Genomic DNA, 24,251 nt, shown 5'->3' with positions numbered 1-24,251 from the left:
ATCTACTATATATCAGTCAGCAAAGTTATATATCCTTCAGATAAAAAAACAAAGAATATAAAAGGCAAGGCATAGTCTGTGTTGGTTTTGGAATGTTATATAAAGTTTAAGCTCATTCATTGGGTTGTGATTGCATTACCACATTTGAAATGGCACTGATAGGAAATCACAAACAGAGCCTCATTTACACAGCTGGCCACAGCAGTAATAAAGTCATTGTTTTCCTTTCTACACATGACAATAAAGTGAGCTATTGGTAATTCCAATTTTGCGGGACATAGTCGCCAAAGAATGAGTGACAGGGATCCATGAAGCAGTACTGTAAAGTGAACTACTCAGATTTAAGACAAGAGTCACATTGAAGTTCAGAATATCTGGATTTAAATTAAAGGTATAGGTAAAGGGACCCCTGACCATTAGGTCCAGTCGTGACCAACTCTGGGGTTGTGGTGCTCATCTTGCTTTATTGGCCAAGGGAGCCAGCGTACAGCTTCCGGGTCATGTGGCCAGCATGACTAAGCCACTTCTGGCAAACCAAAGCAGCGCACAGAAACGCCATTTACCTTCCCGCCGGAGTGGTACCTATTTATCTACTTGCACTTTGTTGTGCTTTCAAACTGCTAGGTTGGCAGGAGCAGGGACCAAGCAAACAGGAGCTCACCCCGTCGCAAGGATTCGAACCGCCGACCTTCTGATCACCAAGCACCAGTTTAGTTCAACTAAATCCAAGTAGTCCAACTTGCTTGTGGACCAGGCTGCTTGTGTCTTTGTGGGATGAAACAGATTTAGGCTGTTGATTTATCTGCTCAATCTTGTTTTGCACAGTTATGTCATTTGGTCATTTGGTTTTAATTAAAAAGATTCCTTAGTGAGACTTTTATTAAATTTAATGGTTATTTGTTCCCAAGTCTATACATTAAGTTTCCAGACTGAATGCGTCTTGAACTCTAAGATACAATTCTATGCTGGGTGAAACAAAGAATGCAGTGCTGAACTTCAAAGTGGTCAGCAGTTTGGACTGGTGGTGGCAGAGGCTTTCACTCACGTTGTGTTCCACTGCTTCCTATTTCTGTAGGAATTTTTCTCTAGACTGTGGAACCTGTTTGTTATCTATTCTACATGGCTAAGTACTGGGGAGATAGATTCAGGTAGGTAGCTGTGTTGATCTGATGCAGTCGAAATAAATAAAATAAATAAATAAAAATAGTAGCACCTTAGAGACCAACTAAGTTTGTTCTGGTTATAAGCTTTCATGTGCATGCACACTTCTTCAGATACACTGAAAAAGATGTCACCAGACCCTTATATATAGTGGGAGGGTGGGGTGGGGTTTTTCTCAGAAGGGTAGTAAGAGATGGGTGATTGACTAAATGGGTATGGTAAACCTGTTGACGACTGTTAACGACTGCAATTACTCCTACAGGAAAAAGCAAGGAATAGTATGCAGATGACCAAAAATAGCTTTAGCATATGTAATCTCCCAGTACCCTTAGCTTTTTCCTGCTGCTGCATCACACTGTTGACTCATGTTAAGCTTTTAGTATACCCTCAATCCTTTTCACATGTACTATTGACAAACCAGGTGTCCCCCATCTTATAATTGATTCTTCTTGCTTAACTTTAGAACCTTATGTTTGTTCCTATTGAAATTCAATTTTGTTTAGTTTGGCCCCAATTCTCCCATCTGTTAAGGGCATCTTGAATTCCAATTTTGTCTTCTGCAGATTAGCTACCTCTCCCAGTTTGGTGTCATCTGAAAATTTGATGAACACTCCATCAATTCCTTCATCCAAATAATTTATAAAGACACTGAACAACAATGCGCCCAGCACCCCACTTGTCACTTTTTTCCAGCATGACAAGGAAGCACCCTTTGAGTTCAGTCAGTCAACCAACTACAAATCCACCTAAGAGTTACCTTGTCCAGCCCAATTTTACCAGCTTCTCTGTAAGAATATAATGGTGCAGTTTGTCAAAAGCCTCACTAAAATCAAGATACATTATGTCTGCAGCATTTACATGTATAAATATTACTTGGGGGATTTAAAATTGCCAGATGATAATATTATCCTACACCACATACCAACTATATGTGGTTTGATAGCGGGTCAACATAAATGGACAGTTTGCACGCTTACCCCTGCAAAAAGACTAATATTGATACATCAATACCCTGGCCCCCTTTGAACAATGGATAGAAAATATGACTACTCTTGCAACATACCAGTGGATTGCTTTAAGTTGTAGGTTGTGTATGGACAAATATGGTATTTAGAGTGTATTTGCCGTATATAAAGCATAATGACCTGTTGATAATTTTATACTCATTAGAATAATCATGCTACCTATATACCCACATATTGTATTGTACCAGTTTCAAGCACTTTATTTTGTTTTGAATTCTCTCCACCTTTTCCAGTTTATTTTTCTACTGAAAACTTCCATATATATATATAAAATATACAGTGGTACCTCAGGTTACATACATTTCAGGTTACATACGCTTCAGGTTACAGACTCCGCTAACCCAGAAATAATACCTTGAGTTAAGAACTTTGCTTCAGGATAAGAACATAAATCGTGTGGCAGCAGCACAGCAGCAGCAGGAGGCCCCATTAGCTAAAGTGGTGCTTCAGGTTAAGAACGGACCTCCAGAACAAATTAAGTATGTAACCAGAGGTACCACTGTATATGAATTCTCTAAGATTATAGTCAGAAACTCTGAGATTACACCCGCAAGCACCTTTACTACCCTTGGGCGCAGGCCTTGGAGTTTAGAATTAATTTAAAGTAGCTAGGTGTTCCCTTACTATCTCTTTTCCTACCTTGGGTTGTAGCTCCCACCTTGCATCACTTATTCTGCTATCACCAAGTTGGGCACTGCTTCTTTTTGGGTGAAGACAAGAGGCAAAGTAGGTGTTGAGCAGTTCCTCCTTCTGTCACTCAGTAGCATTTCTGTCTTCTCCACACAGAGGGCTTACTACTTGCTTGTCCTCTTCTTGCTTCAAACATTGCTGAAGAAACCTTTTCATATTGTTACCTCCACACAGTGCTGCCTCTGTTCCGCTCAGTAGAGAGTCACCTACCACAAACACATGTCTCTGAAATTGTTCTGTACACTGTACCATCCACTGCCAAATCAGAGTTTGAGGTTTAGTTTACAACTACTGTCCTTACTCCTTTTGCTCCACCACCCTTCCCAATCACTGTTCCAGCACACCCCACTGCTCTAGCAGGAAATTCCTCACCTTGCGGAGATGCGCTGAGGGGAGAGGGTGGCGCTGTGGTCTAAACAGCTGACCCTCTTGGGCTTGCTGATCAGAAGGTTGGCGGTTCAAATCCCCTCGATGGGGTGAGCTCCCATTGATCTGTCCCAGCTTCTGCCAACCTAGCAGTTTGAAAGCAACGCCAGTGCAAGTAGATAGTTACCACTGCGGCTGGAAGGTAAACAGTGTTTCTATGCGCTGTGGCTTCCGTCAAGGTGTTCAGTTTTGCCAGAAGTGGTTTAGTCATGCTGGCCACATGACCCAGAAAGCTGCCTGTGAACAAACACTGGCTCCCTCAGCCTGAAGTGAGATGAGTGCAGCAACCCTATAGTCACCTTTGACTGAACTTAACCATCCAGGGGTCCATCACTTTTTTTTAAAAAAAAAAAACCTCTACTCACCCATGGGCTGCCCTGTCCTTGCCTAATGAAACTACCAGAAACAGATTTTCAGAAATAACCAACAGTTTGTATTCTGAAGTGTATCCAAAGTAGCAGGTGGGGATAGCTGGTGTCTTATAGAGTCAACCCTGTGCTGGAATGAACACTGCTTGTATTATACAAATAAAAGCAAATAAATCCTTAATTGGTTGTGGTTAGCTGTGGTAGGTACTGCATGCATCATTATGAGGGGAGCACACATGCCCACACGCACGAGTTTTCCTTAGGTGAAGAGGCCTTATAAGGATGCCCCGCCCTTTAAGGAATAGCCCCTTAAACCACAAATCATCTGTGCAACCCGACTGAGTGGGAAATCTCTGGTGTGCGTGGAGCACGGCAGGCTTCTCCACAATTAGAAGCAGCTCCTTCCCTGCCAAAAGAAGCCGACAACAGCGACTGACACAACCGCCGCTCTTTGGGATTTCCCGGTCTTTGATCTGCCCGGGCCGCCTCTGCAGAGGCGCCTGATAAATGAAGCTCTTTGATGAGTCCCGACATTTCCCCCCTCAGCCCGGGCCATCTGACTCGCTTGGTACCCATGACTGAGGGGAAGGGCAGAGGCGGGGACCGCGCCCTGGGCGGGAACGGCGCAATCCTCCCCCTCCGCATATCTCCCAGCCCTTTGTAGTCTCCTTTCAAGTCGAGGGTGTCCGATTTCGGGATCCGGAGGCGAGCAGCGCCCCTCCCCGACCCCTCCTCCTCCTCTGCCCGCTGGAAGGGGAAATATGAAGGGGAGTCTCTGCAGCGGCAGCAGCAGCTCAGTGAGGAGAATAAGCCGCGGAGGAGAAGCCGGTAGGGAAACAGGGACGACCAGAGAGGTTGCAGAGGGCAGGGAAGGCGCCTGAGGAGCCCCAGACGCCTCTCTGCGCGCGCCCAGAGTCCTTCGGGGCGCCCGGCATGGGGCGCACAGCCTTGTGTTGAAAGCCCTCCGCGCAGGAGGGGGAGCGCGTGGAGTTCAGCCTCGGGTAGAAGCCGCCGCGCGAGGAGCTGGGACTTGGCTGCCTCCTCCTTCTGCTCGTGCCGCTGGCCCCGGAGAGAGAGCGGGGATTCTGATTCCGCCAGGTGGGTGCCCAGAAGCGGCTCTCCAGCCCGCCCCTTCATCTTCTTCCCGCACAAGGATTTTGTGTGCGTGTGTGGCGGGGGTCGGGGGCTTATTGGTATTGCAAGGGAGGCACAAAGCTTCCCGGAGAAGAAAGTGTTGAGGGAGAGGAAGAAAGCGCCGGAGGATAAAAGGAAGAAAGAGGCGGAAGGAAAAGTGAGAGGCTTGGACGGGGGAAGCCGCTGGAGAGCTGGAAATGTCCTGTCTCTGCTGCAGCCTGGTGAGATACCTGTTCCTAGCCCTGCTCTTGCATGGTGAGTATATCTGCGAGAAATGTTTATTGCTTTTACTCTCTTAGGCAACTTTAAAAACTTGGGAAGTTTTTGACGTTTTGTTTTGTTTTTATATTTTGCTGGAAGCTGCCCAGAGTGGCTGGGGGAATCCCAGTCAGATGGGTGGGATATAAATAATGAATTTATTAGTTATTATTGTTATTTAGGCGGATCTTTCTTCGAAGTGGCAACCTGAATATTTTATGGTAGTAATGAGCAGCCTCACACGTTGGTAGTGCTGCACTTGTGGATAATAATAATTATTCTTTATGTATGGTTTCCCCTTTCTCGAGTCACTTTAGGCTAAGGGCTATCTGCAGTGAAAAGCTGTATTTTACCTGTTTTAGATATAAACGTTGCCACAAACATCAGTGCTTGGAAGCAAGAGCTCTCGGTTCTCCAGAAAAGCTAACTAGTTTGAATAGGCAAAAATTGTGTGGTGTGTTTTCTAGAGTCAGAAAGTGCTCCTTCAACATGTAGAAATGTCTTGTATATTACTTGTGGTTGGCTGGGTGATTTTTGGTGGTTCTGAAAGACACAATATAAAAGCCGTCTGTAGTGAAAAGGTAGGTTTATGCCTATAAAGCTTTGAACAGGATACATTTGATCTTTATTAGCTTGTCCCATTTGGGGGCTATATGGCGTGATTTTTCCTCTGTCTCTGTTTTCTTAATTGTATCCATGGGCAAAATGTTTAGAGCATAACTTGGATTCTGCATGCTTGATCACGTGGAAAGAGTTTCAGGCTACAGGCTCAAACTCTTTATTTCATTGACTTCAGTTACACTACTCGGACACAAGCGGATTCAGACCAAGGGACCATCTCATCTAGCATCTTGTTTCCAACAGTAGTCAGCTGGAAAGTCCACAAGAAGGGTAGACAGCAATAACATCTGCCCAGCAACCGCTTTCAAAGAGTTATTTCTTAACATGCAAGTTCCCCTTAGCCATTTATAGACATACGCTCCCTTAATCTGTTTCATTCTCTTTTAAAGCAGGCTAAGCCAACTGGTCACCATCACATCTTATGGCAATGAGTTCCTTAAGTTTATTATGAGGAAGTATTTTCCTTGGTGTGTCCTGAATTTGCTGTGAATTAATTTCATCAGCTGACCCTGCGTTCTAGTATTGTGAGAGGAAGAAGAAAAAAACTCTTTCTGATTTCCTCACAGTGTCCATTATCTTAAAACTCTTTTATGCTCATTTTTAGTTGCCTTGTTATCTAAACTGAAAAGCCCCAACGCCTCATACAGAAGGTCTCTCAACACCCTTGATCATTTGCTTACCCTTTTATGCACCTGGCCCACTTCTGCGTAAATCTGTATATTTTTTTATCATATACAAGACTAGAGTTGTATAATAGATTTTAAATGCAACAACATCATACAATTATATAAGGTTATTATGACACTGGCAGTCTTGCTTTCTGTCCTTTCCTAATAATTCTGCCTTTCGTCCGCTGATGCGGAATTTGTTGATGCTTTCATTGAACTAACTACTACAACCACATCATATCTTGCATAATCACAATGTTTCAAATCATATAAGGGTATATATAGTTGGGTTGAAGTTAAGCGTGCACCACTCTACACTTATTCTGTTGAAACCTGTTTGCCATTTTGCTGCCCTAATCCAATATGTGGAGAGCTCTCTGAATAATCCTTAGTAATCTGCCTTTGCATTTCCACAATCTGAATAATTTGACATCATTTGCAAACTTAGAAAACTTGAAGCATATTCCTCCCTGATCATAATGAAACAGTCCCAATATAGATCTTTGGCATAGGGGTACTTCTTAGTTCCCTCCATTTTGAAAATTGTTCATTTATTGCTACCCTCTGCTTTTTGTTCTTTAGCCAGTTACTCATCTGTAAGAGGATAGCCCCCCCCCCCTTATCCCAGGACTTCTAAGTTTACTCAAGAGATTCTGGTAAAGATTTTGTTGAAAGCTCAAGTATATAATATCTTCCAGATTACCCTGATCCATGTTTGTTGACAGCCCCCACATCCAATGAATTATAAAACACTGATGAGGCAAGACTTCCTTTTGTAGGAACCATGCTCATTCCTAGAAAAACGTGTTCTTCCATAGACACAATATTCAAGTTTTAATAATACCTAGTCCAGAGCTACTATAAAGTATGTAGCATTTCCTTCTAAGTGGTATTTGAACACTTCAAAAATGTTTATTGGGAGACTTACTCTTCACTGCTGGATAACCATCCAGTAGGAGATGAAGTGACATTTAGGCAGATATGACCCCAGCACTGAACTCCATTGCTGAATTTTCAAACATGCTGAGCAATCATCAGTGGCAGCTGTGGAGAGTAAGCATATCTGAAAAGCAAACTCTGCATTATTTAGATACCTTACTAAGTTACATGCCTAATTTTATGCACTATTGATGTCTAAAATCCCAAATGGTCATTGCTATAGTTTTTGGAACACAGGAATTACATCTTCCCCTTTATTCGGACCACGCAAAGTACATAAATGCCACATAGTAAATAATAAAGATCATGAGCATTCTGTGTATCTCTTGCTTTTATAGACAGAAGACTTGCTCATCAAAGGGTTTTTTATTCCTCCCCTTCAACTCAAACTACAAAATATATAGACTGTATAAATATGTCTGGTTGAGACAGACCTGCATGGACGCCAAGGTGCACTTTAAAATTCTGTGATCTGGGCGTCTAGAAATCAAAACGGAAGGTTTGAAGTTAGAGGCTAAGTAAGGAGAGAAGGTATAATTATAGGGTTAGACTCTCAGGCTCATCTGCTTAGAATTACCCAGCTGTTTTAAACTTTGGCTGAAATGTGAAACAAATCAAGGCCAATAGTCAGATCAAACAAGCCGCTGCCAAGAGAAGTTGAAATGGGGAGCCTTGTCTGCATGCACACACACACTAGTGTCATCAGATGGGAACATTAAAAAGAAAAAGGAGAAGAGAGAAAATTAACTTGTTCAGGCCATAGTCACTGATTAACAACACAGGGATGGAGAGCTGATGTGGAAAAACCATATGGATAGACAGTTGGATGCAATACTTGTAGCTTTTTTCAGTGCATCTTAACTCCTAAACATGCTTAATGAAAATGTTCTGTTCCTATCAGGAACTTGTTCATGAATAAGAATCTGTAGGATTCAGCAACGATTATGATTTTGGTACAGATTTGTGTAATACTTTATACTGGGGTTGTTGTTTTTTGATATAACGACTACTACAGACTTTGTTGGATAGATGGGCTATAAATTAAACAAGCACCAGGACAACTTTTTAAATTTTCCTATGTAATTCTAGAACTTGTGGCTACCCAGTAAAATTTATTCAGGAAGAGAATAAATAGTAATAGTGAAGAGATAGTACTTCACATGATGTATAAATTAGCTTTTGGAATTCACTGCCATGGGATGTAGTGATGGCCACCGGTTTAAATGGCTTTCAAGACGATTAGATGAATTCAAGGAAAGTAGGTCTATCAATGGGCGTTAGCCACCTTGCTACATGGAACGTTTGTGCCCAAAGGCAATTGAATAACAGCTGCTTGCCAGCAAAAACACCAGGAAGAGTTATTGCTCTTCTACTCTGCATGTGGGATTTTTGATAGCATTAAGCTGGCTGCTATTAAAAATAAGTTAGTGGCTTAGATAGACCTATCTAGATAGTCTTATCTCAGTTCTAAGCATGTACCCCATTGCCCTTTCCTTTTATGACTTCTTTTGTATATTTCTTCCTCTGTTCTCTTCTGGAATCCTTGATGGCAGGGTAGGGAAACTCCAGGTGTTGCTGGATCACATCTCCCACCATACCTGTTTGTTGACCATGCTGGCTGGAGCTTGTGGGATTTGAAGTCCAGTAACATCTGGAAGGCCACAGGTTTCCCATCCCTTTACATTTCATCAGCATCCATGAAAACCAGTGCTCAAAAACTGAATAGAATGTCCCAGACAGATTTAATATATCACTGATGCATAACGCTAATATTATTTTCCACTATTTGATATATTGCTTCTGCTAAAACAAGCTGAAATGGAATTGGCCTTTTGGGCCACACTGTTGTGTATTGACTCTTACTCAGTTTAACCACACTAACCCCTTAACCACCCCTTAACATTCATCAGCAGCTAGCCAAACAATAACTGAAAAGAAATGCTGCCAAAATATCACATAGCTGTATCTCAGCCAGCTGGACAGCATCTGGCAATCCAGAGGTATATTAAATGTGTTTACATAAATAGGCAATAAAATTCTAACACACCTTTTTGAAGTCAAGTTTGGTTGCTTATCAAATGGAAATATAAAAGTAAAATGCAATTCAAGATTCAGATCCATGCTAATATTGCTTCATAAATGTATCTCAACAACACAGGAACAGCCTTAAAAAAAAATCCTCCTTGTGTTCATTAATCAAAATAAAACCTGTTGAATGTCAAAAGAGGTTTGCAGCTGGAACTTGTCCATTATCGTGGTTTGCTCTGCTTATACAAAAAGCCACAAATGTTTCAGATGTCAAATGCTAAAATCATTCGGCTCTAGCAACTCTGATTAACAAGATGGGCAGCAAAGGTGGATTCAAAACAGTTTAGCTAATTCAGTTTTAAAATATCACAAATTATTTGAAGAGACATACCAGCCTTGCAGTATTTATATTTTTGTTGTTGTTCGGTAAATTCACATTTGCTTATCTTCGGTTTAATTCTTCAAGGTAGTACTTGTTGCAGCCATATTGAACCTTTCAAATACATAATGTACAAAATTTGTACATAAAAATATATATTACACCTTATAATTTCTTGGAATGTGTTTGTGTGATAGTGTTCCTGTTTTACGATATGATTTTCTTAATATTTAATTTACAGCATTTATAGGTTGCTCTATCACAAAAAGTTCTCTATGTGATTTAATTAGCAACAGGACTCCACTCCTTTCCCTAATAGGTGAAAAATGTAGCCTCCCTAATAGGTGAAAAATGTAGCCAATATTAAGAATTAGGACTTGGACCAATACTGTTCTACATTTATCACATGCATTTATTAAACTAGGGATATACTTGAACCGTAGTTTGATATTTTTTCTTTCCATCTGTTAATTTTGAAAATGGAAATCTGTGGTAGATTAGATTAAAAGGCATAATTGCAGGCACAAAAATATTCCTTTTGATGAGTTAATAACTTGAGTTATTATAAACCTGCCTCCTTATTAACTAAACAAATTTAACCCCCTCTTTCAGAATGTATGTTCTTATTAATTAAGTGCTGGGAGTGTAGGTCTTGAAAAAGTTTTGATACATACATGTATTTAAAATAATTCCACACACACTGTTTAAATCTTGGGAGGATATTTTTACCCAATTAAACATTTACGCCTAAGAATTTTAAGGATCTACTTCTGATTGCAAATTGTTTTAACTGATTATTTTAATATTATAACTTGCCCTGGGGCCTTTTGGTTAAGGACAGGTAAGAAATCCAATAAATAAAGTTGATTAATTTTTTCCCATAAATTCGGTCAATTACTTTTGTAGCCTAGGTAGATCTAAATATAATTCTCACATTAATATTGCATGTGTGTATGCAGTACTGAATGCTGTTGACCAGCTTGGGCCAAATCCAAAGTTGAGCACATCGCGATGCTGCATATCATTGGCAATGGATTCATGGATAATAAAAATTGCTTGCAGGGCTTCAAATAATAGGTATGTTCTCACCAGTATTAAAAGACCCAGTGATTGACAGCACCTTTGGGGAATCACATGCAAAAAGCACACATCTGGATGTGCATTTGTACCTGATCTTTGCCAACAATGAAGTACATGCTGTGTGCCTGGCTGCCAGTCCACCATCAAGAACCAGAAGTGCAGACTTGAATGGGAGCCATCTTTCTTTCATAAAAGTGAATGGCTCCTGCTGAAAGACACAGAAAAGTCAGAGACACAGTTAAAGGGATGAATCCTGCCATCTGATTCCTGGAGACCCCATTGTTAGGGGAAATGGCAAACTGTGCCCCAAACTTAATTATCTTCTCTGTCACACTGAGTTTGCAGCAGTGTGCTACAGCACCCCAATGTGATCTATAGACACTGGTTGTGCAAGCATATATAATCATTACCTTTTACAGTGCTGCCAGTATTCTGCTGAGGCCTAGACTTTCCTGCTTAATGAATTTGGTGATTTTTCAAGACTTTAATCCTTTTGATGTCCAGAGTGACTAAAGCAGAGCTACTAACAGAAACATCTGCTTGGCAGTGAGAAATAATAATCTCCAATGTAATCTTTTTTTTCTTTTCTTTTTTTGCAGTGTATTAGGATCGGTAGTGGTGAGCTTATCTAACTGTTTCCCACATCAATATATATCTATATATTTGTTTAGCGGAATTGATTAGATAAACAAAGGCTTCTCCTTTAAATAAATTGTGTTTTATTTGCTGGAAACTTTCAAAAGCTGATAAGTTTTACTTGAAACATTTGCTAGACAAAATGAATTGTATTTATATTGTAATAACAGAGATAATGTTTACAGGTTTCACAAGAACTCAGTTTATTGAGCCATTGTACCAAATGGAGCAAGTCTTAATTCACCCTCGTGGAAATATTAACTAACAGCCTTACAGAGGCATCCTATGCATGGTTACTCAGAAGTAAGGTCTAGAGCCCAGTGCAGATGTTATAGTTTAGTGTGATGTAAACAAGCCACAGCAATCATTGTGCTCATGTGCTCTCTGCTATCCTTCTCTGACACAGTTGGAAGGAGAAGTAAGGAAATATTTGCTTCTGGCTTTGAACTGATAAGCTGGTTAACATTAACATTGTTTTGAACAAATTGTAGTTAATGTTTATTAATGCTAATTTGGACAAAGCAGCATATGGTTCCCTGGTGGTGCAGGAGAGGAAAGAAGCACGTGAATCCATGGCTCACTGATGTTATGCTAAGCTACGGTTTAGTGCAGTGTCTGAACATGACCAGTGTGTTCAGTGAGACCTATTCACTAGTGGGTGCATTCAGGATTGCAGCCTCAGTATATTTAATGCAGAAATTCACCTATATGCAAATACCATGTCTTTCTCTGATTCTTTCATGTATTAAAAACCATATGTATACATTAAATCTTGCATAATAAATTAGATTTCCAACAATTTTAAGATGGCAGTTCTGCAGCTTTAAAAATGACAGTTCAGATCTGGAAGTTGTTTTAATCATTACAGTACACTGGTGACTGAGCTGGAATTGGAACCCAAGTCTCAATCCTAATCTTTATTCACTGAATCACAGTGGCAAACTAGTTGTCCAACGCAACATCAGAATAAAGGAACTGGTGCATGCCAAGAATTATGTTTCTGCATGACTGCTATATGCATACAGCATCTAAGGAAAGTTTCAAGAACTGATGGATTCAATATAATTTTCACTTTTTAACATATCTTTCCATTCCACATAGCAGTCAACATATTGTACAGTTTGTCCAAATATACAAGTTATGATGCTGGTAAATAGCTTTTCTACTGCACAATTAAGAGTAGAATCCTAAATATATTTTGTTGTAAGCATCGTTAAGCTTAGTGGGACATACTTCTGAGTAAACTTACTTAGAAATGCACTACATATATGTGTATATTTTCCAAATTAATTTATTTTCTAAAGTGAGCATTGTGTACATGCGCACATACACATGTGCACGACTGGTTGATGTTACCTCAGTCCTCATTTAACAGACTTAGCAGGTCTGTGGGGCACCAGAATAGCAGCTCATGACATGCAAATCTATGGGGCCATGTTAACTATTAGAACATGAAACAAATTCTGAAACTAAAGAAATGGTATAGAAAGATGTAGGGTCTGGCTGTTTCAGTAAATTTCTGGTCAATTGTGGTCAGTTGGGGACTTTGTTTAGTAAAGATGTTTGAAGAGAAAGGGCAGGGGGAGTTTGACGCCTTCTGAAATGATAAACAGAATGCTGTTATTGATACTCCTAGAGTGTGTTTGTTGTTGTTGGTTTTTTTAAAAAAATACAACTGTTAAAAAAATAAAGTAAGTATCTGTGGCAACAAATAAAGCATTTTCCCTTGCATGAAGTTGTCTCTTAGATATATGGTTGTATATATTCCACTGTGAGGAGGAAGTTATTCTACATGATGTCAATTTCCATGCCCATTTTTATATAATAAAATGCACTGATCCTCCTACTTGAGTGCTTATGCACAGGAACATAATGTGGGACTCTACCCTAAATACATCAAATGTACAAAGCCCATTCATGAAAGGAGTCTTTCACATCTGAAGATTACTAGCAAGCAAAGCTATTTATTATAGTCATTATATGCAAACAGTTTTAGTTCTCCAAATTCACCAGAATTTATTTCATATGCTATCTCTGATTTCTCACAGGGCTGGGAGAAGGTTCTGCACTTCTTCATCCAGACAGCAGGTCACACCCTCGATCATTAGAGAAGAGCGCGTGGAGAACTTTCAAGGAGTCACAGTGTCCTCACATGTTGAAACATCTTCATAATGGAGCCCGAATTACTGTGCAAATGCCTCCTACTATCGAGGGACACTGGGTCTCCACCGGGTAAGACTGCCGACAAACATGATGATGATACTATATAGAAAACATGCTACAATGCTTTGGTAGACATTAATGTCAGGAGGCAAGTACTTTAGAGACATAGAAAAGTAGGACACCATACTGTACAGATTGGTTACTAACTATATTTTGGTAGGCTATAATCCACTTAAACTCACAGCTAGTTTAATGTACACAGTGAGCTTTTGTCTTTTCTTTCTCTTTCAATATAGCAGCCTCCCTAAACTAAGAAATGCTTCTAAAGCAGTTTACATTGTGGGGGCGGGGCAGGGGGGGTCTGCTATTGAGAGGAAAGCTGAAAACTTCTCCTATGGACACAGAAGCTTTTCTGGCCACAAAAGTGAGCCTTCAGAATTTTGTGGCTATTGTCCGTATATTAAACAGTAAGGCATTTCAGTCTTCCTTACTTTGGAAACCACAGTGTTGTTGAAAATTGCCAGCCTATTCATAGGATGTTCATATGTCATCTGCTTATTCAGACCGCTTACAAGGGCGAGTGAATAAATCCTTGCCTTTATTGCTGTATCATGTGACATGTGTATAAAACAAAGTTCATTAACAAAATGAAATTATGAAGCTTTAGCTGACGAGCCTAAGCATGCACAAGTGCTTATCTGAGATCACAAACATTCAGTTAGACAGAGGTATTTATTTTGTAGTCTCAGCTTGCAAGTATACAGCTGTGTACTTACAATTATTTTCTTAGGAAGGCTCCTTGGGATATAAGATTCCCTTCAAGCCCAGTCCTGCAGTCCTTATTCAGGCAAACCCATCACTGAAGTTAATAAAAATAGTGTTTGAGTAAGCAGTAATCCTCACTCAAATCCACCACAGATATCACTGGAAAGTCAGGGAGAAGATGTTGGGCTCCCATCACTTAGGAGGGATCTGTTGTACTTGCAGAAAGCAAGCAGACTAGGAAGAGCTCGGCTTAAACCCCCCTTTTTTTGAAACTATAAGCCTTACACAAATATTTCAGATGTTCTAGTTTGGGTTTATTTTATAAACACATTAAAGCATGTTTATTACTTTGCTTGCCTGAAGCCAGGCAGGTGTGGTCATTCCTTTTCCTTGTTGATTTTATCACCATGGAAGTAGAAATATATTAAAAGTGTTGCCTATCTCTTAAGAAACATAACCACATTGTCACACAGAAATAAAACAGGAAGGGGCTCATTGAAAAGCTATTGAGCTTATGAGAATATTTATCTTCAGGTCTAGAGGCTTTGACAGAAGCTTTTTCATGTTAGGTATACATATTTAAGAAAAACTGAAGAAGGAAAAAAAGACGTTAAAGTTGGATCCAGACATGTTCACGCTTAGGGTAGAGTCACTGAAGTCACCTGAAGTTCCATTGATTTCAATGGGTTTACTCTAAGCATGATAGGCAAAGCAATTCTAAACCCTGGCCAGGAGCATCAAAACAGCTGTCATATCTGAAGCACTGCCAGCTCATGCCAGCCATTATTTTCTGTTGTGGCAGCTCCAGGCTGGTGCATGTGGGGGGCCTGGAACAGCCTGGGGCTCAGCAGCTCCATGGCTAACCCTTCACTGCCTCACACCCATAATGCTCTATTTCAGGGCCTTACTCTGGCCACTGCCAGCAGTAGCATTTGATTCACCACTGGCTGCCTGGTGCCAAAAGTGAACAGATAATGGTATTGTAGGGGGAAATCTTTGTCTTCCTTGACAGCACTTGGAATAGTGTTGCCACAATTCTAAGTAGGGATGCAGGTGGCGCTGTGGTCTAAACCACAGAGCCTAGGGCTTGCCGATCAGAAGGTTGGTGGTTCGAATCCACAGCTGTTGCTCGATCCCTGCTCCTGCCAACCTAGCAGTTCAAAAGCACGTCAAAGTGGAAGTAGATAAATAGGTACCGCTCCGGTGGGAAGGTAAGCGGCGTTTCCATGTGCTGCTCTGGTTCGCCAGAAGCAGCTTAGTCATGCTGGCCACATGACCCGGAAGCTGTACGCCGGCTCCCTCGGCCAGTAAAGCAAGATGAGAGCCACAACCCCAGAGTCGTCTGTGACTGGACCTAATGGTCAGGGGTCACTTTACCTTTACCTTTGCAATTCTAAGTACTTGGTGCACTAAATGTGGAGAAAAGAGGAAGTCAGCAATAAAATGAAAATAAAAGTATCAAATGCAGCATAGAACTAATATACCTTTTAAAACGTCTTTTAAAAAATGAAACCAGAAACTTAATGTTAAGTAAAGGAAGATGAGAAAAATTACTATTTTGGTTCACTATTGTGAATATTGTGGTGTTAATTAAATGTGTTATTAGTACTGTCATCTTCTTATTGACTACTTTGATATACTTCATTTCACACTTCATTAAGCTTATGCTTTTATTTGCAATTTGGTTACAGTTGTGAAGTAAGGTCGGGCCCAGAATTCATCACTAGATCCTACAAATTCTACCACAACAATACATTCAAGGCCTATCAGTTTTACTACAGAGGTAACCGATGCACAAACCCAATCTATACCTTAGTTATCCGTGGCAAAATTCGCCTTCGCCAAGCATCCTGGATCATTCGAGGAGGGACTGAAGCAGATTATCAGCTGCACAACATACAGATAATCTGCCATAGTGAGCCAGTGGCTGAGAGACTAAGTCAGTTGGTGAACCGCACATGCCCTGGATTTGTACCAGAAGATAAAGCCTGGGAGCAGAATGTGAGCTACGATTTATGGAGAGAAGAGAATGGCTACGAATGCACCAGAGCACTGAATTTTGCTATGCATGAGCTTCAACTAATCCGTGTGGAGAAACAGTACCTTCACCATAATTTAGATCACTTGGTCGAGGAGCTATTTCTTGGAGACATACACACTGATCCTGCTCAGAGGATGTATTATCGTCCATCTAGTTACCAGCCCCCTCTTCAAAATGCTAAGGTATGTGAACATTTCGGTTTTCAGTTCCAAGGCACATGCAAAGAGTATCCCTTTATTGCAGGAAATGCCCCAAATACCTAAGCCAAAAACTCTCATGCAAAAGATCTTCATATGCCACAAGCATGAGTCTTATTTCCTCCACAGCTTTTGCCCAATGCCCTCTCACATCCCTTATTACTGCTGCTTCTTTATGACTTGCATCCCAATTTTTTTTTGAGAGCTGCAGCTTTACATGACCTGCACCTGACATCATACAATGTCATGTGAGTGACAGATGGGCATGGCAAAACTGTCCAACAGGCTACATTAGCTTGCCTAGGGCTCAAGGGCCAGAGCTTCCCAACCCCTGTATTACGTCTTTTGTCATTCTAAGCTGTACTTCCTCCTTTAACCAAACTATAGTTTCTTGTTGTTAACACTTCAATATGTTTCTAAGTATTGTTGTGGCAAACAGATTCTTAAGTAATAAGGTTCCCATCTTTTCCCTTAGCCTGTGCCCTTCCAAGCTTCCATGCACTTGGAAATGTTCCTGATAATAATAGAATATATTCAATTTTTCTTGAATGTCTGGAAACTATTCCAGCCGACCAGCCAACCATCTCAGAGGCTATTTTGCTTTGCTTTTATGTTTTACTAGAAATCTTGTATATCTGCAGGTCAGGTAAAAGTAGCTTAAGGTCACAACACAGTTGTGTGGTCTACAGATGCTCATTAAAATCCTGATAAAAAGAAGCAAATAAAACTTTACCTAATTCATTGCTTTTGAGCACTTGCAGATTCAGTGTACATCCACTAAGATTTTTACTAATTTATATTCTTCATATTTTATGCTACCAAATTCATAGTGTATTATTTACCTGTTCATTTAAAATCCAGTAAACTGCTTCATTCAGAACTCTGGCAGCTTGTGGACCATCTTTAAAGGTAGCCCCACCTGGAATGCATTACAATAATCTAATCAAGAGGTTGCCAGGGCATGGATTATTGTGGTCAGTTTATTCCAATCTGGGAATGGTTCTAGCTTGCAAACAAGGGGGAACTGGAAAAAGGCACTCCATGCTACCTGAGCCTCAAATGACAAAACAGTATCCCTATGCTACATACCTTTCCTTCAGAGAGAGTGCAACCCTATTTAGAACACAATTACTGGACACAATTACCCACCAACAGAATGTCCATCTTGCTGGGATTCATTCACCCCATTACAACCTTCAGGCATCTGTTAAACACCTGCGCAGATGGTAAGGAGAAATAGACCTGGGAATCATCTGCATAGTGATGACACCATGCCCCAAATTCCCCCAATGACCTCACCCATCAGCCTCATATGTTAAAAAGCATGAAGCCTGTGAGACCCCGCAGCACAGACACATTGATAAGGGCCTGAGTAGGAATCCCCCAAATGCATATCTCTCAGAATAACCCTGCAGGTAAGTATGGAACCACCATACCGTTCAACTCCCAACCCATAGAGCTGTTCCATGATCAGTGGTATCCAAAGCTTCCAAGCGACCATGGAGAAGCAACAGGTTCACATTCCCCTATTTCCTAATAAAGGTCAGCAACCAGGGCAACTAAAGTTGTTTTGGTGCCAAGGTGGGCCTGAAGCCAGAATGCATTGGGTCCAGATAATAAAATGAACTAGTGAGCAGTAGCTCTTTTTTTCATAGTTTTTGAGGTTGCAGCCATTGAGTGCATAATGGTTCACACTGAGATAAGCCTAACACTAGCACCTGGAACTTCCTTTTGTCATAAAGATGAAACTGGGTATAACAGAAGGACGTAAGAATTGTCTTTGGAATTGCTGATATGATAGTTGTCCTGGAATGAGAACCATGCTGCTAAGGTCTAGCCTCCAATGTCCTGATCCAGATTGGAGGGAATAAAAATCAAGGAACACAGACTCTGGCTAATATTTCTAACTGTCCAAGTTTGCAAATGACCGTTTCATACTTCATGGTTTAGATACATCACCTCTCTGCTAATTGAATTCAAATAAGTCATTCCCTTTTGTCTTCCTGTTGTTGTTTGTTGCCCAAGGTACCTCTGTATCTCTAGAAGTAACAGTTTTGATATGTGCCATGATATCTCTTGAAAATTCAAGCCAGAACAAAATATTAATAACAATAATAATTTATTTATTTATACCCCGCCCATCTGGCTGGGTTTTGCCAGCCACTCTGGGTAGCTTCCAACAGATTATAAAAAACACAATAAAACTTCAAACATTAAAAACTTCCCTAAACAGAGTTGCCTTCAGATGTCTTCTAAAAGTCAGATACGGTAGTTGTTTATTTCCTTGACATCTGATGGGAGGGTATTCCACAGGTGGGTACCACTACCGAGAAGGCCCTCTGCTTTGTTCCCTGTAACGTTGCAGTGAGGGAACTGCCAGAAGGCCCTTGGCGCTGGACCTCAGTGTCCGGGCTGAACGATGGGAGTGGAGAATTCTACTGAAGAAAGCAAATGTTGCCGAGAAGGTAGGCAAAGAAAGCATTGCTGGGAAATAGAATGGGGGTGATATAGCCACAACAAAAGACCAGGGGTTATAGTTTAGAGCATTAAGAGAGAAACAAGTCATTAGCAAATCATGTGTAAATCTGAGGAACTGAGAGAGAGAAAGGGATTGAAGCAGAGTGCTGCAGTTTTGCAGTGGGGCTGTCTGCACATCTTTTCTGATGGCATCTCAAAGGAATGCCTATAGCAATTGGAACCACATTCGAGACTTTAACTGTCATCAATTAGTTCCAGAAGAAAAGTTTTGGGTTAATTCTAGCTTAAGAATTCTTCTTTATTTTTCAATTATTTTTTGCAGAAGTGACCATGCTTGTAACCAGCTTCGCATAATTACTTAATAAAGCGCCATTGAATGGACATGCAAAATATTTACGTATCTGTGGTGAAATAGATTTCTTCTGTCAGTTAGGAAAGAATGTCAGCAAGAGAAATGCAATCTTTTTTTCAACAGAATTCTTTTAAATACTGTTTTACATTTTGTATTCTTCTATTCAAAGTCACAATGGCTATGTTCTCATGAGAAACAAGCAGAAGAACCTCCTGGCTGGTCAGACCAGGTCCATCTTGACAAGCATTCTGTTTCCAGTAGGGGCCCAATGCAGATACTGATTTTAATGCAGACATGAATATACATGACTATAATATTTTGGGTCAAAACTACATGTTTCCCCTGTGGGTTTTTTTGTGGGGGGAGCTTTATTTAACCCAAAACCAAGTGGGGAGCATATCACTTCCACAGCAGTCTAATCTTCTCAAGCTTCAGCTGGTCCATTATGTAGCACCCAGATTACTGGCTGGAGTTCTGTTTAGAACCGAGATCATGTTTAAACTCATGTTTAAAACAGCTGCATTAGTCACCAGTTAGTTTTGGGGCCTTAATACATTAGTATTTAGAGTGTTTAATGATGTATGTTCTAAATATTTGAAAGACTACTTCATTCCCTACAGAACATTTTGGATGTGTAGATCAGTGGGCATGGGCCACCCTCAGAAATTTGGGGGGTGGGTGTGATCCAGCAGAGGGCATTCTCTGTGGCAGATCCTAAATTACAGAATTTCCTCCCTACAGAAGTGTGTTTGACACCTTCATTATATAGTTTCTCTTTTATGCTGAAGACATTGGTCTTTGCTGCCTGTGACATCTTTTTATTGCCCGCCCTAGTCATGTTACTGTAATTTATTTTTAAATTGTTGTAATAATAATAATTTGCCCCCAAGTGTGTGGTTTTTTTGGGGGGGGATGCCATGGATGAGAAGATATTTGCATTTGTATATTCCCCTCTTGGGTGTCAAAGAGCTTGCAGAGAACAATTTGGAAAGGAAAAATATCTACTATGGAAAGAGATGTCCTCCAATGCAAACTTCCACATCAGTTTACAGCTTCTCACAACTGCGTTGGGTAAAGCAACAACAACTCTCAAAGAAACATTTACACATCTGAACATCATGTGCAGTTTGACCCCTTGTGTAACTTAGCTATAGGTCGTAATGGCTTTCCTAAATATATGAAGGATGAAAGCATAGGATGCATTTTGAGACCACACAAAATATAGAGCTATGAGGTTATAACCTTTCTCCTTTGAACTTCTTTCCTTTTCTAATTGTCAGTCCACGGGGACTCAGCTGAAAATGAGCTTAAATGCTTAATTGAGTTCAAAACGACTAGTCTCAGACTCTTCTGGAAACTGGACACCGTGCATAAACAGAAACATTAAATCAACTTGTTTTTTTAAGGCTTTTATGGTCACATAGTGTGCTGGGTGAGGAAATCACCTCTGAAGTGAATCAGGTGTATTGTACAGAATCTGTCTGGCAAGGCTTGTTTCATTTCCTCTTTATTATTATTTTAAAATATAAAAACACAGCTAAAATAATTAAGGCATCTATGAAAAATAAGAGAACCTTGAAGATTTTTAAGTTGATAAAGCTGCAGAATTGGATGTGGAAGCCACATTTATACTACTAATATGGTTGAACTGAGTGGTAATTAAAAGCAAATGATTCCTGGATATGTTAGGAATGCTAAAGCTGAACAGAATTGATCTTATTCCAAATTCTTTACAGCAGTTTAGCGGCAGGATGATAAATCAAAGACCCAAAGTGAAAACCAGACAGATCTAAGCCAAGCTGCTAATTTGAGCACGTTTCCAAAGACTCAAAAGTTTGTTCAAGCACACAGAATGTAGCAGACTTTCCCTGCTAAAATGTCTTCTTTGTGGTCCTTAAGTAAATAGCATTTATTCACAATTAAATATAAAGACTGTCTTTATTCATAAATTCATATAAACTTCATACCCTTCAACAATATGATCCCAAATGCATGTGTGGCAGGGGAAACCCAGCCGGAATGGTGGGGTATAAATTATTATTATTACTGTTATTAAATAGTGTAGCTGCATTAGTTAAAGCAGCACTTCCTAGTGGGGTAAGAGCAGCTGTTCAGTGCAGCATTTTGATTGCTCTCATGCAAAACATTTATTTCCAAGTATCAGGTGGTTTTGTGAAGAAAAGAAATGAGTAAAGGTAAAGGGACCCTTCCCTGACCATAAGGTCCAGTCGTGGCCGACTCTGGGGTTGCAGTGCTCATCTCGCTTTATTGGCCGAGGGAGCTGGTGTACAGCTTCCGGGTCATGTGGTCAGCATGACTAAGCCGCTTCTGGCAAACCAGAGCAGCGCACAGAAACGCCGTTTACCTTCCTGCCTGAGTGGTACCTATTTATCTACTTGCACTTTGAAGTGCTTTCGAACTGCTATGTTGGCAGGAGCAGGGACCGAGCAACAGGAGCTCAACCAGTCACAGGAATTCAAACCGCTGACCTTATGATTGGCAAGTCCTAGGCTCTGTGGTTTAACCCACAGCGCCACACGCTCTAATGCAAAACATTTACAGTGGTAATTAAGTTCTTAACCTGAGGTACCACTGTATTTCCAAATATCAGGTGGTTTTGTGAAGAAAAGATATGAGTACGGTAGGGTAAATGAGTATGCAGTATAGGCCACGTGCAGTTGCAGCCTAGATAATTTATTTACTTTGGGCATGCCAGGGGTGGGTGGAAACGCCCCACAAACAGATCAGTTGGCAGCGCCTTCTGGTTGTTGCAGTCAGGCCCCTTCAGAAGTCTCTAGGGAGATCCAGGCCAATTATAGCTGTTAAAGAAACACAAAAACAAAATGAGCCAAAAAATAGTGGTATGTTTATATAATCAATTGATTTGAGGACGCATTCATCATGTTCTGCTCTTGTGCCACCAGAACCAATATATTTTATTATTATCTAGGAATATGTTAAGCTATTTAATATGACAATCTACAGCAATTAACAAACAAATTATGCCTTTACCAAATCATATATCTTATTTGCTTCAATTTGCATTCTTTGTGGGAATTCACACAAATAACGGTAAATTAGATAGATCCTGGAGTGAATCAATAACAGGACACTTTGTTATTTGTGATTCATTAACAGGACAGTTATTAAGAATATGCACTCTTAACACAATTTAATTGTGAAGAGGTTCTGTGTGTGGTCTGTCTTTTTCTAGATTTCCAATAGCCAAGGCTACAATTACAGAGCATTATTTTACACACACTGGGGAATGCTGCACAATATTCAGTGACTCACAGCTGGCACATACTTTTAGAGATCAAGGAGACTGATTTAGACAAATATAATTCAGAGTAGATATTACAAACTTGACCGTATTGACCAGGAAACTCCTAGATGTATGAGAAACAGCTACCGTATTTTTCCTTCTATAACACGCAGATTTTTTCTTCTAAAAAGGAAGGGGAAATGTCTGTGCGTGTTATAGAGCGAATGTGTGGTCCCTGGAGCCGAAAAATCATGCAAAAATCAAATCGCGGCGCTGCACGGAGAAGCGAAACCTGAAAAGAGGAAGCGGCTGCTTTCCTGCATTCTGCCTCAGGGTCTTACTGCCCACCCCCTCTGTTTCGTTGCTGTGTTTGCTGAAACGGAACAAAGAGCAGGGAAAGCCCCTCCCCTCCAGGCAAGCTCCGTTGCTGCTGCGGGAGAGGGAGAGAGAGGGGGGAAGGGAGAGAGAGAGGGGGGAGGGGAGGGAGAGAGAGAGGGGGGAGGGAGAGAGAGAGGAGAGAGGGGGAGGGAGGGAGGGAGGGAGAGAGAGAGAGAGAGAGAGAGAGAGAGAGAGAGAAGGCTGGCTGGCTTGGGTGAGGGGAAACTTTTGCCTTTCTTTCCTCCCTCCCGTTAAATCCCTCTCCTGCATTCTTAGCCAGCTGCTTCTCTGCACACCCCTCTAATGCCCCTTCTTTGTTTTTTCTTCGCTCCCCACTTAAAATGTGGTTACAAAGCATGGATCCTCAGGATCTTTGCATTGGGTCACCCCAAATTCACCATCAGATCACATAGCATGTCCATGGCTACAGCCTGCACCAAAAAAATCACGCACCCACTGTTGCCTGGGGCTGCAATGGTGCAAAAATGTGGTTAAAAAGCATGGATCCACAGGGATTCTCAGGATTTTGGCATTGGGTCACCCCAAATTCACCATCAGATCACATAGCATGTCCATGGCTACAGCCTGCCCCCCCAAAATCACGCACCCACTGTTGCCTGGGGTTGCAATGGTGCAAAAATGTGGTTAAAAAGCATGGATCCACAGGAATTCTCAGGATTTTGGCATTGGGTCACCCCAAATTCACCATCAGATCACATAGCATGTCCATGGCTACAGCCTGCCCCCCCCCAAATCACATACCCACTGTTGCCTGGGGCTGCAATGGTGCAAAAACGTGGTTACAAACCATGGATCCACATGGATCCTCAGGGTCTTTGCATTGGGTCAGCCCAAATTCACCATCAGAGCACATAGCATGTCCATGGCTACAGCCTGCCCCCCAAAAATCACGCACCCACTGTTGCCTGGGGCTGCAATGGTGCAAAAACGTGGTTACAAACCATGGATGCACAGGGATTCTCAGGATTTTTGCATTGGGTCAGCCCAAATTCACCATCAGATCACATGTCTGTGGCCACAGCATGAAGCACAAAAATGATACATCCACTGTTTCATTCAGAATGTTTTTTCCCTTGTTTTCCTCCTCTAAAAACGATGTGCGTGTTATGGTCAGGTGCGTGTTATAGAGCAAAAAATACGGTATGTCTTACCATTTTTGGATCTGTGTGTGTGTGTGT

The 24,251-nt window shown here is 41.0% G+C and overlaps 1 protein-coding gene and 1 long non-coding RNA gene across 3 annotated transcripts in view; one reads left to right on the top strand and one right to left on the bottom strand.

Annotated features, from left to right (window-relative positions):
- LOC310848150 overlaps window positions 1-3,097 on the bottom strand; it is a 171,690-nt gene extending 168,593 nt beyond the window's left edge. For both annotated transcript variants that reach the window (XR_014566179.1, XR_014566180.1), the window contains exon 1: window positions 2,826-3,097. This is a non-coding gene — a long non-coding RNA (uncharacterized lncRNA). The remainder of the gene's footprint in view (window positions 1-2,825) is intronic.
- A 1,084-nt stretch (window positions 3,098-4,181) lies between these two features.
- The window catches only part of APCDD1 (APC down-regulated 1), a 39,207-nt gene continuing 19,137 nt past the window's right edge, over window positions 4,182-24,251 (top strand). Inside the window, exons 1-3 of the mRNA XM_083746803.1 lie at window positions 4,182-5,059; window positions 13,462-13,645; window positions 16,033-16,564. Of these exons, the coding sequence (XP_083602929.1) occupies window positions 5,002-5,059; window positions 13,462-13,645; window positions 16,033-16,564 (774 nt within the window). The 5' untranslated portion in view covers window positions 4,182-5,001. The remainder of the gene's footprint in view (window positions 5,060-13,461; window positions 13,646-16,032; window positions 16,565-24,251) is intronic.

Source organism: Podarcis gaigeae, assembly GCF_964106915.1.
Source record: "Podarcis gaigeae genome assembly, chromosome: 7".
NCBI classification, from domain to species: Eukaryota; Metazoa; Chordata; class Lepidosauria; order Squamata; family Lacertidae; genus Podarcis; species Podarcis gaigeae.
The sequence above is the reverse complement of the archived record's forward strand: the minus strand, read 5'-3'. Positions and strand labels throughout refer to the sequence as shown.